General features: G+C 38.8%; 1 protein-coding gene across 2 annotated transcripts; it reads left to right on the plus strand.

The window, feature by feature from the left end:
* Positions 1-455: 455 nt before the first annotated feature.
* On the plus strand, positions 456-14,538 carry LOC123759629 (uncharacterized). 2 transcript variants are annotated; one of them, XM_045744776.2, is made up of 6 exons: positions 456-1,334; positions 4,168-4,302; positions 4,674-6,238; positions 7,173-7,329; positions 9,875-10,030; positions 12,339-14,538. In XM_045744776.2, exons 1-6 carry the CDS (start codon positions 1,272-1,274, stop codon positions 12,660-12,662), a joined length of 2,400 nt encoding a protein of 799 aa, XP_045600732.1. In that variant the 5' UTR covers positions 456-1,271; the 3' UTR covers positions 12,663-14,538. The 2 variants fall into 2 exon arrangements, with proteins under 2 accessions (XP_045600732.1, XP_045600743.1); XM_045744787.2 differs by lacking the exon at positions 456-1,334 and adding an exon at positions 1,762-3,244.
* Positions 14,539-14,704: the final 166 nt, after the last annotated feature.

Genomic DNA, 14,704 nt, shown 5'->3' on the forward strand with positions numbered 1-14,704 from the left:
TCCCCTTTTCTTATATTTTTTTTATTTTTTTCAACATAATTTATACCTTAAGCTCAATTACTATTAAGTTTTAGTCTAAGTGTCCCCCCCCTTACCATGTCCGAAACGCTATGCGTACTAGTGGCTTTAGGTATTGTATGTACTACCTCTATCTTTAAATCCAACATCATGTTTGTAACTCATCTTCAATATATGTATCTTTACCCGAATAAAAAAATCTAATTTTATCTAAAATCTAATCATCATCTTTTTTTTGTTAATGGAGAGATAGAAGGTTCGAGGAATGTTAAATACGAGTTATATTATCTAGCTTTAAGCAATACAATTTTATGCAGTGTGTGTTCTTCATAACACTCTCTAGTATTACAACTTACGTGTATTATATTTAGAGTATACTTATATTCACAGTTGCATTAATGTTAATATTATTGGGAAGTAAGTGAGGCGGGTGGGTGTGTGTGAGGCGAGGTTAGTGAGGACGACTCAGCGCCCTCACGCCTCACCTCCCTCATCATTATCATCAGCTGTTGCTGCTCCTAACCCCACGACGATAACATCATCATTATTATCAGCCACACAAGTAACATTTAACAACGTAGTGAAGAGTCAGGTCTTGTATGGGACTAGTCAATCCGGATTTTATACAAGACCAGCCGAGCCTGGTCTCGTACAGGACCAGCTGAGCCTGGTCTCGTACAGGACCAGCTGAGCCTGGTCTCGTACAGGACCAGCTGAGCCTGGTCTCGTACAGGACCAGCTGAGCCTGGTCTCGTACAGGACCAGCTGAGCCTGGTCTCGTATAGGGCCAGCTGAACCTGGTCTCGTACAGGGCCAGCTGAGCCTGGTCTCGTATAGGACCAGCTGAGCCTGGTCTCGTATATGACCAGCTGAGCCTGGTCTCGTACAGGACCAGCCCAGCCTGGTCTTGTATATGACCAGCTGAGCCTGGTCTCGTATAGGACCAGCCCAGCCTGGTCTCATATATGACCAGCTGAGCCTGGTATCGTACAAGACGAGCCGAGCCTGGTCTCGTATAGGACCAGCCGAGCCTGGTCTCGTACAGGACCAACAGAGCTTGGTCTCACCCAGGTCTTGGATATGACCAGGCGAGTCTGGTCTTTCATAAGACTATGTACGCCAGGCCGTATAGGCCAAGGCAAGCCAGATCAGTCAAGATAAATTCTTAAGTAGAACCAGGCAAGCCCAGTCTTCCATAGGACTAGGGGGGGTACCAAGTCTTTCATAGGAGTCTGGAGGCACTACCAAGAATCATGGGCGAGCTACAGGACCTGTTTCAACATTTGGTTCTTGAAATGAAGAATTTTCTGTGTCAGGTACTGTAACAGTTTGTATAGCTGGTATATTGGATGTACTCTACGGTACATCTGGTATAGCTGGTATATTGGATGTACTCTACGGTGCATCTGGTATAGCTGGTATATTGGATGTACTCTACGGTATGACTTATTAAGTAAAAATTTCAGAAATGTTTTGATTTTCCATTTTCAGTGTCAAAAAGCTTGTTATGCTTATTGATGTCCCATAGACCAGCAATCCATCAACTTTGTATCTTACCTTGTATGTATGTACCTTACCTGAATAAAAATGTATTTATTTATTTATTTATTTATAACAACAAACCTTCCTTTCCTTGAGAATGAGAAACCTGTACATATACAGGACACAAGAACAAGACACAGTCAAACTCGAAATATATTTTCCTGAATTTACCTGTATATTACAGTATATGCTAACTTGGTAAAGTTGCTAGATTTGAGAAATTTATTGTTGTTCTATAAACAATAGCTGTGTTAGGTTTATGACAAAATTTATGGTATAAATTACAAGAAATGTTCTACCAAATGGTGCTAGAATAAATGCTTTATATGCAATATCTACAGAAATATTGTAAAACAAAAAAAATGGTGGACTCAGAAGTTGCATTTCACTTTCCAAGTGTTTGGCCACCCTGGTGCTGATCTCCAGACAGGGACTGTCACCAATTTATAAGGGAATTTTTACATAACTATGTATATTATAGTCCATAATATTACTAATTCTTGGGAATGATGCCTAAGCCACGCATCAGTAAATGAAGACAGGACAATGTTTCGGTCTGTCCTGGACTTGATGATGGTCCATTATGGACCAAAATGTAATTTCTTCATTTTCTGATATATGGTTTCGACATCATATCTTCAGCCATGTTATTGTGACTCGTCTGCTCTTTGGAATCACTTAGCATTAAAATCTAATACTGTAGTAGCAGCATGTGTCAGTACTCTTTAGTGGTACAGTACTGTATTTCATTTTGTTTGGTGATTTTTTCTTTTTATAAATGTGTGTCTGTAGATTAGAAAAACACAGACACCTATGTTTGGTAACTAATTCCTAGGAAACCACTGACTGTTATCTAGCTTATGTAACTCCATGCCCAGTCCATGTTACCATGAGGTAACATGCTAGACATGGTCATGTCTAGCATGTTACCTCAAGAAATAAAGGCCTATATATATCTTGAGGAAATTAATAGAGAAGCAGGATATGAATTAGATCAAATCTACAGTGATGTATCTGCTAACTCTACTAATGGTAGGGCTGGAGCAGCATACATTATAATCAGGAACAAATTAATAAAAATAAGGACAAAGCAGGAATTGAGAACTATGCCTCAATTCAAGCAGAGCCCACTACTGTCGTCATGACATTAAGATATCTAGAATAGAACAAGCAGGGGAGAGCAGTAATCTACACTGACTCAAGAGTGGCACTACAAAGCCTCAGAAAAGGTCGAGCAGAAAACAGGGTAATAGTAGCTGAAATCAAGATAATAGTGATAATGCTATTGAACTAGGAAAGGAAAAGAAAGTATGACTATATATTTGCTTGATACCTGCTTGATGGGGTTCTGGGAGTTCTTCTACTCCCCCAAGCCCGGCCTCTTGACTTGTGAGGGCTTGGTCCAACAGGCTGTTTGTTGCTTGGAGCGGCCCGCAGGCCCACATATCCACCACAGCCCAGTTGGTCCAGCATTTCTTGAAGAAAATCATCTAGTTTTCTCTTGAAGATGTCCACGAAAACATTTAGCACATGAAGGATGATCCAGTTTTTGTGGGTTCCCTCTCATGTTGAAATTTGTGGGAATAAATGAGCGGATGGGCTGGCTGAAGAGGGTGCTGAAGAAGATCATAACTTTAATCATTATAGATGAAAAGGAGGGGGCTGAAAGAGGGAATCTGTAATGGTAAGCATTAATTTTGGATACAAGATAGTGCCTGAGAGTGTTCATGTCAAAGAAACATCAGAAATACCTGTAGTATAATAAACCCCACATTTATTTATTTAAATACAAGAAGGTACATTGGGTTTATTAGAGTACAGAGACTTGAAAGTTTTATATTCTTGTAAAGCCACTAGCACGCATAGCATTTCAGGCAGACATTGTTTGAATTAGGAAAGCCCTTTTATTTTGTTTTTAAATATAGATACTGTCTGCAAAAGGTTACCCCACTTTGTGCCTGCAAGATAATGAGAACCTTCAGGGTTACAAGATGTCAATCCCTTGTTTAACAGTTAAGTCCCAGCTGCATCTGTGTACAAGTGACAGTGAACAATCCAGCGAGATTTCTTCCTTTCCCGGGGAATGTTGTACATGCTGCTATGGTAGTATGTTCGCTCAGGATGAGTGATGCTGGACAGTTATTTAGGACTCCAGGGCAAAATTAAATTTTGCAGCTCCTGTCCAGAAACTGGCAACTTTACCCCAATTCAACTATAATGAAAAATGCATAAATTTAAAGAATGGAATGTAATTCCACAGTAGACTATATCAATATTCATTGTCATATTAAAATATATTATGTTATACATAATTATAAGATATTATTTATTACAGTAAAGCATATTACATACCTCTGAAAAAGAGGACTTTTCTTGACAGTTCAAATTATTCATTGCATGAGTGATTACTTAACTAATTTGTACAAATATATAAAAAAGACTATACAAAGCCTGTGATTTTAATGTGGACGTGAAATTGGAATGATATTTAGTAATTTACATTAATTGCAAGGCAGCTTGAGCTAAGAGTAGGCTACGCTTCCTCTGGCCTAAAAGTCATCATATTTTCTTGAATACTCTCTCAAGAAAATCCTGTCTTGTTTCCAGGCACAGGCAGATGGTCAGGTAGTGAAGTATGAGCTGGAGGTGGTGGTGTCGGCATGGCAGCCGAGCACTCCCCATGTGCCCTCCTACAGTTCTGCCTTCCACAGTGCTCTTCTTAGCTTACTACATGTACTGCAGGTTAGATCTTTATCACTGCTGTATTTGAAAATGAATGGTATGATTGACTCTGGTATTTCCAGTGCAGTATCCATTATAATACCAAGGAGGGTTTAAAGCCATTCCACATGATTAGTTCTCCAAGACGACTTCCAAGTCGCCTAAGTTAAAGAGTCTCTATGCAATAAGTTGACAATAAGTTGTGCTCTCGAAATTTTGTACAGTATATTTTTTGATACACAATATTTATGTTCCATGCTGCATATTGTTAATACAGTATATGTAGTGTATTTTGTTAATTTTGTTAATTAGAACTTTTATAAACATGCCATTAGCTTTTTTTGCTTTCTTACACATAACTTCATGCATGATTTGTCATTTTTCCTTTGCAGGAAATTAGTAACCGCTGCAGTTCTCCAGGCTTAAAAGTTGTTAACCCAGAAGCAAGAACCTACTCTCCACAGCTTCAGTCAAGTGACACAAATGTTTGTCACAACTTGGAGAGAATGTATGCAAGCGAAGTCCAGTGTGAAAACCATCTTCCCATAGCACCAAATCAGCAACACCCAATTCCAGTAGAATACATCATTAAAGATGTTTCAAATGAACACATCCCAGATTCACTGGTAAAGCGCTTATCACCCCAGCAGCCAACCACGAAAGAAACAGAAGCAGCTAATGTACTTATGAATCTATCAGGCAAAGCAGCGGACAGAACAAATCAGACGAGATTGGATTCGGGTCTTTCTACCTATCACGAGCTCACTATTCCTGATGTAAGTAAATCATCTTTGTACTTATTATCATCAGGAACATTAAACTCTAAATGTGAATCGAACATTATCAAGAGAGAGTATTCTTTGTGTGATGAAGTTCCTCAAATCAATGAAAAAGACTTGCTGCCTCTTGCAACTCAGGTACTCTGTCAGTATTGTTCACAACAATGTGAAGACTTGGTCGAACTTCATGAACATGTCTTAGCTATGCACAACGTACCTGAAACTGAAACACCATTAATGCCTTCCAACAAAAAAGTGAAAAATCTCTCTGAAGATGATGATGAATTCCTCAGAAGGCTCAGTGATGGTAAAAAGCAAAAACAAGACAAAATTGAATCGAAGCAAGATATTGAACCAAAGCAAGATGCTGAAAACCAAATCAAAGAATGTTCAAAAGACTCGGCTGTTGTGCTTCCCACAAGCACCTCGTCTGACGTACAGCTGACCAAAAACAAGCAGTACACAGAAGAAAAGAAATTAAAGAGAAAACAAAAATTAAAGAAGGAAAGTAAACCAAGCAGCAGCTGGATAATTTATGAAGTGTCTGATCACCCAAATTGTTCGCTGGGGGAAGAGAGTGAGCAAACCAAAAGTTATGTGAAGGAATGTAAAAACTCACCTCAGATGCAAAACACTCCTGGGTCAGAATTACCCACATACAGTTCTCATGAACATTTTGTTCAGGAAAGTACTACACCAGAAGCCAGAAATGATAACTTTTATGATAAAGATGAAGAATGGCTAAAACATAATTCGGGTGAAAATATAACTGAGCTCACACCAGTAGGAAATGATGCTCTGGCAATGGCTATAGAATCCTCACAAATCAGAGTCATTGAGGCAAAAGTAACTATCTATGTGTGTGTAAAGTGTAGCTCTGGCTACACTGATGCTCAAGAATTTAAGGACCACATCTGTCACGCAAGTCGTCCACTTGTGCAGACTTGTGCTGATGGGTCTGTGACACTGGCGTGTGACACAAGTGTTTGCGAGGATCGTATCCAGCTGCCAGAAAGTAATATGTGGTATTTTCCAGAATTTTGTATCAGACGACCTGCGGAAGATGAGAAAAGTGAAATTCGAGGCTTGCAGATCATTCACAATCCCTCAGGAAGAAGAATACTGCTACATACGCACTACCAACCTGCTTATCTCAGTGAGCAGCTCATTTCTTTCAGGTCAGCATTATCCTTAGGGCAAGTAGTGTTAGTTAAGAGAAATTTCAACTGGAATGTACTGTATATAGTGTACAAAATTATCTTAAGAAATTTTCATTGTAATGTGTAAGAAATATGAGTTTCTCTGTTAACTTACTTGGTTCCTCAGTAAGGTAAAATTCAAGTCTATTAAACAGTATAACTGAGCAGTCATGCAAATGGATATTGTGCACTGTTGCCATAGGTCATTGCAGGGTCATATTGGTGCTAGGGAGACACTGGAGAACTTTCAGTTTTGCCCAGAATGACTTTTCATAGGATTATCAAGTTGGGTCATTCACAGGAGTATTGAGACCATAATCTATGTCAGTTTGCCACAGGATCATATACAGTGCAGCATGGCAACACTGGGATTGACAACAATAAAATTGTTCATATATTCACTAAAAAATAATCAGATGCTAAGGAGTACTAGACAATAATTCACTCCAGCTACAGATGACTGACAGAGATTGAATCGTAAAGTGACTGCTTGGTGACAGTCACTGGAGGTAGGCACATGGGGGCAGGTTGTGGTTAATGTGGGTGCTCTTACTGGCATTCACTTGTGATGCCTACTAGGGCTTGCAAGGGCTTTACTTTTTATCAGTTAACCTTCTGGAGGTCACTTTACACTAGAATGTTCTCCATTACCTTTCTAGCACTAACGTGGCCTTGAAGACCCATGTGAAATGTTGATGTGTTTGACTTTTTCCTGATCCTGTACACAGATTTTGGATCTTATCTTGAAAAGGAATTAGGAATTTTTTTTCATAATGAAACTTTTCATATTTATTTCCCTTCCTTCTATCCCTTCCCTCCATACCTCCTCCCTACTTCAAATACATTTTAAACTTTAATCCACATCCCTCAACATTTAAGCTGTGCGCTCTATTTAACCTCGGACCCTCTACAGGTGTCCCACTTGTGAGAACGACTCTGATAGTCTGGGCAGATTCCTAGAGCATTTAACTAAAGGTCCGTGCATGTTTTGGTGCCCTGAGTGCAAGTTGGTGTACATCACGCAGGATAAGCTACAGAAGCACAGAGCCTCTCTTCATCCCTCTCTGGAGGTAAGATGGTGGGAATGTAGTCATTTCTTGCATTGCACAATGCACAGGAATGTGTTATCTCTATGGGGAAATATTGAACCTGTGCAGTGGAGCTTGAGGATATGGGTTCAATACCATTGTATGGCCTCAATATTTTCTCATCTGTTGCATTGTTCTATACAATATTTTCCCTTTAAGTAAGATCCTCCAGTAAAGCAAAAGAAGATTCAGTTTGTTTCTTCCTTTGTAAATAGAAGCTTGATTGATTTTTTTAGCATTCATTCAGGTTTTACACAAACAAGGATTTTATTGCATTATTGGGTTAGTTCTTGTTTTAATATACTGTATATAGCACAGAAGTGATTTTCTGGAGGGATTGAACAGTGGATCCTTGAAGCTAGCTTGCTGAGGTAGGATGATATGACCCATTGCTGAGTCAGGTCAGCCTTTAAAAGAGTCCTAAATGGCCTACTGGGGATCAGAGTCAGAACCTGGGTTTCCCTCACAGGATTATGATCACCAACACCAAGAAAACATTCAAAAGGTAAGCATAACAATACAGACAACTACATAATTCACAGAAAGTAGTTCTAATTCATTAATTTACTTGTATGTTTTAATAAACATTGTTTGGCATTCGTACTCAAATATGTGAAAGTTGTAGGTCAATATGTGTTGAAATGAAGGCAAGAAAAAATACCCCCCCCCCCTCCCACAAAAAAAAATATATGGATAATTATAATAATTATAATGAATTAGGCGATATATTTAGGTATATTTTATATAAGTCAAACAGCCCTAATCTGGTCCCTAATCATCAAAACAATCTAAAGAAGCAAGAAAAATAGTGTGAAATCTGTGAAAAAATCAGCCCAAAAAAATTCAAAGTCCTAAGTTCTGCCAGTTATGACTGATTTATTTGCTGACCAATTTAATTCTTTCTTCACATAGTTATGGAAGGGTATGCATTCTCCAGGATGTAGAGGTTACAACAAAATCAGATAATAAACAAAGAAGAAGAAAAAAAAATGTGTAGACATTGGTGAAAGTAACAGGTTGTTCATTATTGAATAATGTATTTGTGTGATATATAACAAAATAGAGCATAATAACATACTCATTATTATATGTGTTATTATGTATTACTCAGCAATGCTATAAAAACACCAGCTGCATATTCACTTTGTGGACACTTCTAACTACTATTCTTCTTTGTGCATCAGACAGCTGCTTGCATTTCCTTATTACTTCATTATCCCTCAGTTCCAGTTAATAGGAAATGTTCTCCTTATCAACAAAACATTCTTCTTTTAAAAAATAATTGTCTAAAATCCATTTCTGAAAATATTGGGATGAAACTTTCACGACGCTGAAGCCAATAAGTTGGAGATTTGTTTAACATTTAATATTAATTTTCACATACAATAATTCAAATATATTTTCACCCAGCCCAAGCTTATACCCCCATTTACAGCCCAGGCTGTTGCATTGTAAGGGTTAAGGCATTCATTCACATTGAATTTAATTTGCCACTTGACACTCCAAGCATATATTTTATCTAGATAAATTTGAAGTGCATTATAATTGTCTGCATCTCCTGTCTTCCCCAGTATCTTAGCATCATCTGCAAACATTTTCATATAATCCTGTATTCCTTCTGGTAGATTGTTTATGTAGACGACGAACATTACTGCCGCAAGAACTGAACCTTGTGGTACTCCGCTAGTAACACTCCTATAGTCAGATACATTGTCTCTGATTACTGCTTTCATCTGTCAGTTAGAACATTTTTCATCCATGTCCTAAGTCTCCCCTGTCACCCCTCCATCATGTTCAAGTTTCCAGAACAGTCTCTTTGTGGCTGCCTTGTTGCCTGTGGTTTGGGCTTCGGTGGCTCTGCCCAAGCGGCTCATTCCCCACCTTTGGGTATTGATAGCAGCATTTTCCTGACCCATTCTCTCATGTTGGCAGGCTGTGCTGACCTGAGCTTTAAATTCAGCTTGGTCTTTAACCCACCTGTCTGCCTTTCCCTCTTTTTTTTTGTGCTCCTTCTCTTTCCTGTTCCCACAGGCTCCCAGCCCCTTGGATGGGTCCTTTTGCAAAGGAGTTCTGCCTATCCTGTTTTGTAGTGGCCTTCTGGGTTGAGTTCTTGTTGGTTATTGATTGGGGTTGGCCTCCAGTTGGAGTCTGATTCCCAGATCCCCCCCCCCCCCCACTGATTCAGTAGTGGGGTGGGGGGGCTACCCCAGTGAGCTAGCTTTAGGGAAATCACCAAGGCCCTTTCAGAAAGAGATATTTCATTATATACAATGCTGGTTTTTCTAGTTTTCATGTATGTTCCATGCTTAATTTTGTGTAATGCTTTCCCCACACTGTTGCTCTCATGTTGAGACTGGGAAATATTGCTTATGTTTTTGCTAGTATTAGAAGTGTTGAAAATGTTTGTGGAACACTACATAATTTTATCCGTTCCTAAAAGGAATAAAAGTTTTCCAGGATAGAATATAAGAAAAATTCAGATATAATAAGAATATGGTTCTAACTGAAGTCCCGTACATCCTTACAGGATCGCACATGCCCAAACTGTTGTATGGTATTTGAGAAGAGGCACCAACGAAATAGACACCTTAGGACTAAATGCTCTCAACGCCACATTTGTGTCATCTGCGGTGGAGTACTCAAAAATGAGTACAATCTCAGGGTTCACATGCAGTCTCATGAGGTAAGAAGCTGTGAAAATTATTTCTTCGCTTCCTTGAACCAGCAGTCTGTATGAGTCTACAGACATGCATTCCTCTCCATGCTCTGAGTACCTTTTTGTCCACCATAACCAGTTAAATTTTAAATAGGTTGATCACATAGTTAGGGAAGGAAGACAGTGGTGAATCTAGTTTGAGCCACCAATGAGAGACCAACTTACCATCAGACAAATGAATGAACATTAGACCTAACAAACCCACTCTAAACAAAACATCCAAGGTTGAATGTAATAAAACAGCTTTCTGTTGGGTCCCCTCAGTAACTCCTTGAGGCTAGTAGCTCCCTGAAGCCTAACATTGAGCCAGGCCCTTGTGAGTTCTAGGAACATCAGAGGCACAGAGAGTCTGGGGATACTAGATCTTTGCTTTTAATTTAAGCAAAGTAATTTGCTTTTAATGAAATATAGAATAGGCCTGGTCCTGTTTTATATTTATCTGCTATCCCTTTCTCAAAATTTCTTTCTCCCTATCTCCTCACTGCCGTGTACAGTAGTAGTTTCTCGCTTCTTTGTATTGCTAATATGTTTGAAGGTTTGGCCTCTTCCTATATTGATTCCTTTTTTATGTCTTTGTCTCTAGCCCTTTCATAATTTCTGTTGCACCAATCCTGTTTCCTAGTTCTGCATCTCTGTGTTGGTATAAATTGTTTTGCCTTTATCATATATTTCACTAAACTTGACATACATGTGCACCTATCTCTCTTTCAAATAGAGAGAAAGATCTGGGGGTTGATATCACACCGAACCTGTCCCCAGAGGTCCACATCAAAAGAATATCATCAGCGGCATATGCTAGACTGGCCAACATAAGAACTGCCTTTAGAAACTTGTGTAAGGAATCGTTCAGGACCCTGTATACCACTTATGTAAGACCAATCCTGGAGTATGCAGCTCCAGCCTGAAGTCCATTCCTAATTAAACACAAGACAAAGTTAGAGAAGATCCAGCAGTATACCACCAGGCTCGTCCCGGAACTGAGAGGAATGAGCTACGAGGAAAGGCTAAAGGAGCTGAACCTCACATCCATGAAAAACAGAAGAGTAAGGGGAGACATGATAACCACCTACAAAATTCTCAGGGGAATTGACAGGGTGGACAAAGACAAACTGTTCAGCACGGGAGGGACACGAACAAGGGGACACAGGTGGAAACTTAGTACCCAGATGAGCCACAGAGACGTTAGAAAGAATTTTTCCAGTGACAGAGTAGTTTATAAATGGAATGCACTAGGAAGTGATGTGGTGGAGGCTGGCTCCATACACAGTTTCAAATGTAGATATGATAGAGCCCAGTAGGCTCAGGAATCTGTACACCAGTTGAGTGACAGTTGAGAGGTGGGACCAAAGAGCCAAAGCTCAACCCCCGCAAGCACAATTAGGTTATCTTGAGGTTATCTTGAGATGATTTCGAGGCTTTAGTGTCCCCGCGGCCCGGTCCTCGACCAGGCCTCCACCCCCAGGAAGCAGCCCGTGACAGCTGACTAACACCCAGGTACCTATTTTACTGCTAGGTAACAGGGGCATAGGGTGAAAGAAACTGCCCATTGTTTCTCGCCGGCACCTGGGATCGAACCCAGGACCACAGGATCACAAATCCAGCGTGCTGTCCGCTCGGCCGACCGGCTCCCCGGGTGAGTACATCTCATTTACTTCCCTGCCTTACAGCAAATCTTTCCAGTCAAATTCATTAAATAACTTTCTAAGTTTCCATAGTGTCCTCTCCTGAAATCAGGTTTTTCAATTGCTTCAACTTACTCATTTTCTTATAGATTATAACACATTGCTTACTTTATTCCCAAAAGGACATGGTCACTTTTGCCCAAGGGAGGAAGGTACTGAATATCAAATATCTGTTCCTTTTTTCTGGTGAATATCAAGTCCAGCATGGAGGGAACATTCCCTTCCCTCATCCTTGTAGCTTGTTTAACTTGTTGATACGTGAATGTCTCCAGGATGAGGTTTACGAATCTTCAGGGCCCAGAAGTCTTCTGTTCTAGCTTCATGTGTCTCCCATTCTATGGCTTTCAATTTGAAGTCGCTAACTACCAACAATCATGATCTATCTTTATCCACTCCTGCTATATTCCCTCTCATTATTGTTATGAGGCCCTTGTGTTTATTACCCAGCACCTATCCAGAACAACAATTTAGTGGGTTATTACTCTACATGATTTATTTATATATGCAGTATTGTACTGTAATTTAAATTGCTATTCTTTATTTCATCAAGTTTTTCAACAAGTTAAAATACATTGGTGTATACTGTATTACAGGAAAGAACTCATGTGTGTAGTGAATGTGGTGCAGCCTTTCACCGTCGACAAATTCTAACGAGGCACATGATGCGTCATTCGGGAAAGAAACCTCACGCCTGCTCACAGTGTGATGCAAAGTTCTATACTCGTCAGCATCTCAAGACACACATGGATAGACATAGTGGTTTCAGGCGGTTTCCTTGCAGTTCTTGTAATAAAGCTTATTATTCCAAGCATGACAGAGATACACACTACTCCAAAGTACATTGTAAAGTTGTTAGTGGACAGAAATCTTTAGTGGTTCACAAACAAAAATTGGAAAATGAGCATATAATTGAATAAGTTTTTATGAATGTACCTGTATATATTTAATTTATAAATAATTGAAAGAATTTTCCATATAGGTTTTGTAAATTACTGGTTATACAAAAACCTTCATGATAATTAGTTAAATAATTACACTTGCAAAACCAAATGAAATTATAATTTTATCCATTCATATTGTGAGATATTCTCATATATATCCTTCTTCATTTCTTAGTTTTTATGTTATCATTGGCATTTAAACAGGAACCACTAATCATGTTTATACTTTTCTTGCATTTTATATGCATGAAAAACAAAATACTGTAATGCACATTCATCCAAATGAAATTAAATATCAAATTTCTGTAATAGACATGGTTTTTGGTTGGATTAATGTTCTTAGTACAAGTGCTCCAGAAATTATCAATGATCAGTCATTGCTTGCTTGACAAGTTAACTTTTAATTTCTCTTTCCTGCAACCCTATTTCTTCCTCCTTATTTTATTTCTTATCCACCTCCTTTTTCCTATTCTTTTCATGCTCTTCACCTTTACCCCTCCTCTTTCTTCTGCCAACCTTTCCTGCTTTGCCTTTTCCTGACAATCTTTTTTTTTTTTTTTCCCCTATCCACCTTATCCTCCTGATATCTCTTCCTTCCATTCTACCCACTCATCCTTTCTCTATTCCATCTGTCCCATCTCCTTACCCATTTATCCTTATATTAATCCTCTGCTTCCTCCACTTCTCATTCACCCCTCCTTTACTCTTCCTTCCTTCCCTCTACCCCCCTCCTCCCTAATATTCATCTTCTCCCCTACTTACACATTGAGCTTGTGCTATTCCTACACTACTACTCAGATTCAGATTATTTATACCAAAGTTATGTAAATCGTTTCAAAGTTGAACAGAATGAGGTGCACAGACACTAAAATATATTTTATTTTAATACACGCTGTATATTGAATAACAAATAGCTTACAATTTGAGTGGTGATATATAGTGGGGAAAACATAGAATCAAATTTGAATGATAAGACTACAATAGTCTAAATGTAATATGAATTTATATAAAGTTGCACAGCTTACTTATTACAATGAACATAATAACAAAAAATATAATTAAGCCATATCAGCAGTGGGTTCACTGGCTAACCTGGATCAAACTCTGTGAACACACAAGAACATGTAATGGAGATCAAATTCAAATTGCTTATCAACAAGCCATATGTTATGTTCAGTAAGTGTAAACAAGTGCAATTTTGCAGGTACCGAGTCATATTGACTAATGAAATATGAACATTTGCTGTTCAAATGTGCCACTTGCTTTCAAAACCTATTCCTTTCACAAATTGCTTCCCTGTAATACACACAGCCTTATTTATATGGAGAGAAATGGGGTAGGTTTGTGCAGTAATAAACCCAACATTGTCAAACGTGACTTACAAATTGGTCTTCATGTCATCTCAACCAAAAATAGTAAACTTCCTTAATCTACATGCCTACTGGCCATAATGTACTAGGCTGAGGTCATTTGATAGAAAGGACCCCCCCCCCCCTATATGGTCTTGATTGCCTTATCCTATTTAGTCTTCCATCATTTGGTTAAATGCCTCGCTTATAAGGGTAAGATGATGTGCTTCTATACCATTCCCTTACAATAACTAGAATACTGTATAAGAATTAGAGAGCACTACATCAGGCCTGTTGGCCCATACTAGGCAGGTCATATTTAACTCCACCCACCTCTCACACGTAGGTATCTCATCTATTATTGAAGTCTGTCTCAGTAATACTAGCTGGTAACCCATTCCACATTACTCTTAAACAGTATTTCCCATATGTTCCTCATAAATTGAAATTTCTCCAGCTTGTACCTATTGTTGTGGTTTTTGAGCAAAGACATAGTTTTAGAATCCTGTTTATATTACCCTTGTTTATGCCCTTAACCCACATGAAAACCTAGATCATATCTACCCTTGTCCTGTCTCTCCATGAGTATTTACCGAGACATTTTAATGTCTTCATAGACATCATACCTCCACACAAGGTATTAGTCTTTTCATCCTTCTCTGTATTTTC

Source organism: Procambarus clarkii, chromosome 22 (genome assembly GCF_040958095.1).
Source record: "Procambarus clarkii isolate CNS0578487 chromosome 22, FALCON_Pclarkii_2.0, whole genome shotgun sequence".
Lineage (NCBI taxonomy): Eukaryota > Metazoa > Arthropoda > Malacostraca > Decapoda > Cambaridae > Procambarus > Procambarus clarkii.

What these genes read in the sequence shown, in the direction of transcription:
- LOC123759629 (XM_045744776.2), top strand. Translation starts at nt 1,272, where the DNA reads ATGGGCGAGCTACAGGACCTGTTTCAACATTTGGTTCTTGAAATGAAG. An exon ending in GAGCAGCTCATTTCTTTCAG is followed by an intron (nt 6,239 to 7,172) that starts GTCAGCATTATC and finishes GACCCTCTACAG; the next exon opens with GTGTCCCACTTGTGAGAACG. An exon ending in TTCACATGCAGTCTCATGAG is followed by an intron (nt 10,031 to 12,338) that starts GTAAGAAGCTGT and finishes ACTGTATTACAG; the next exon opens with GAAAGAACTCATGTGTGTAG.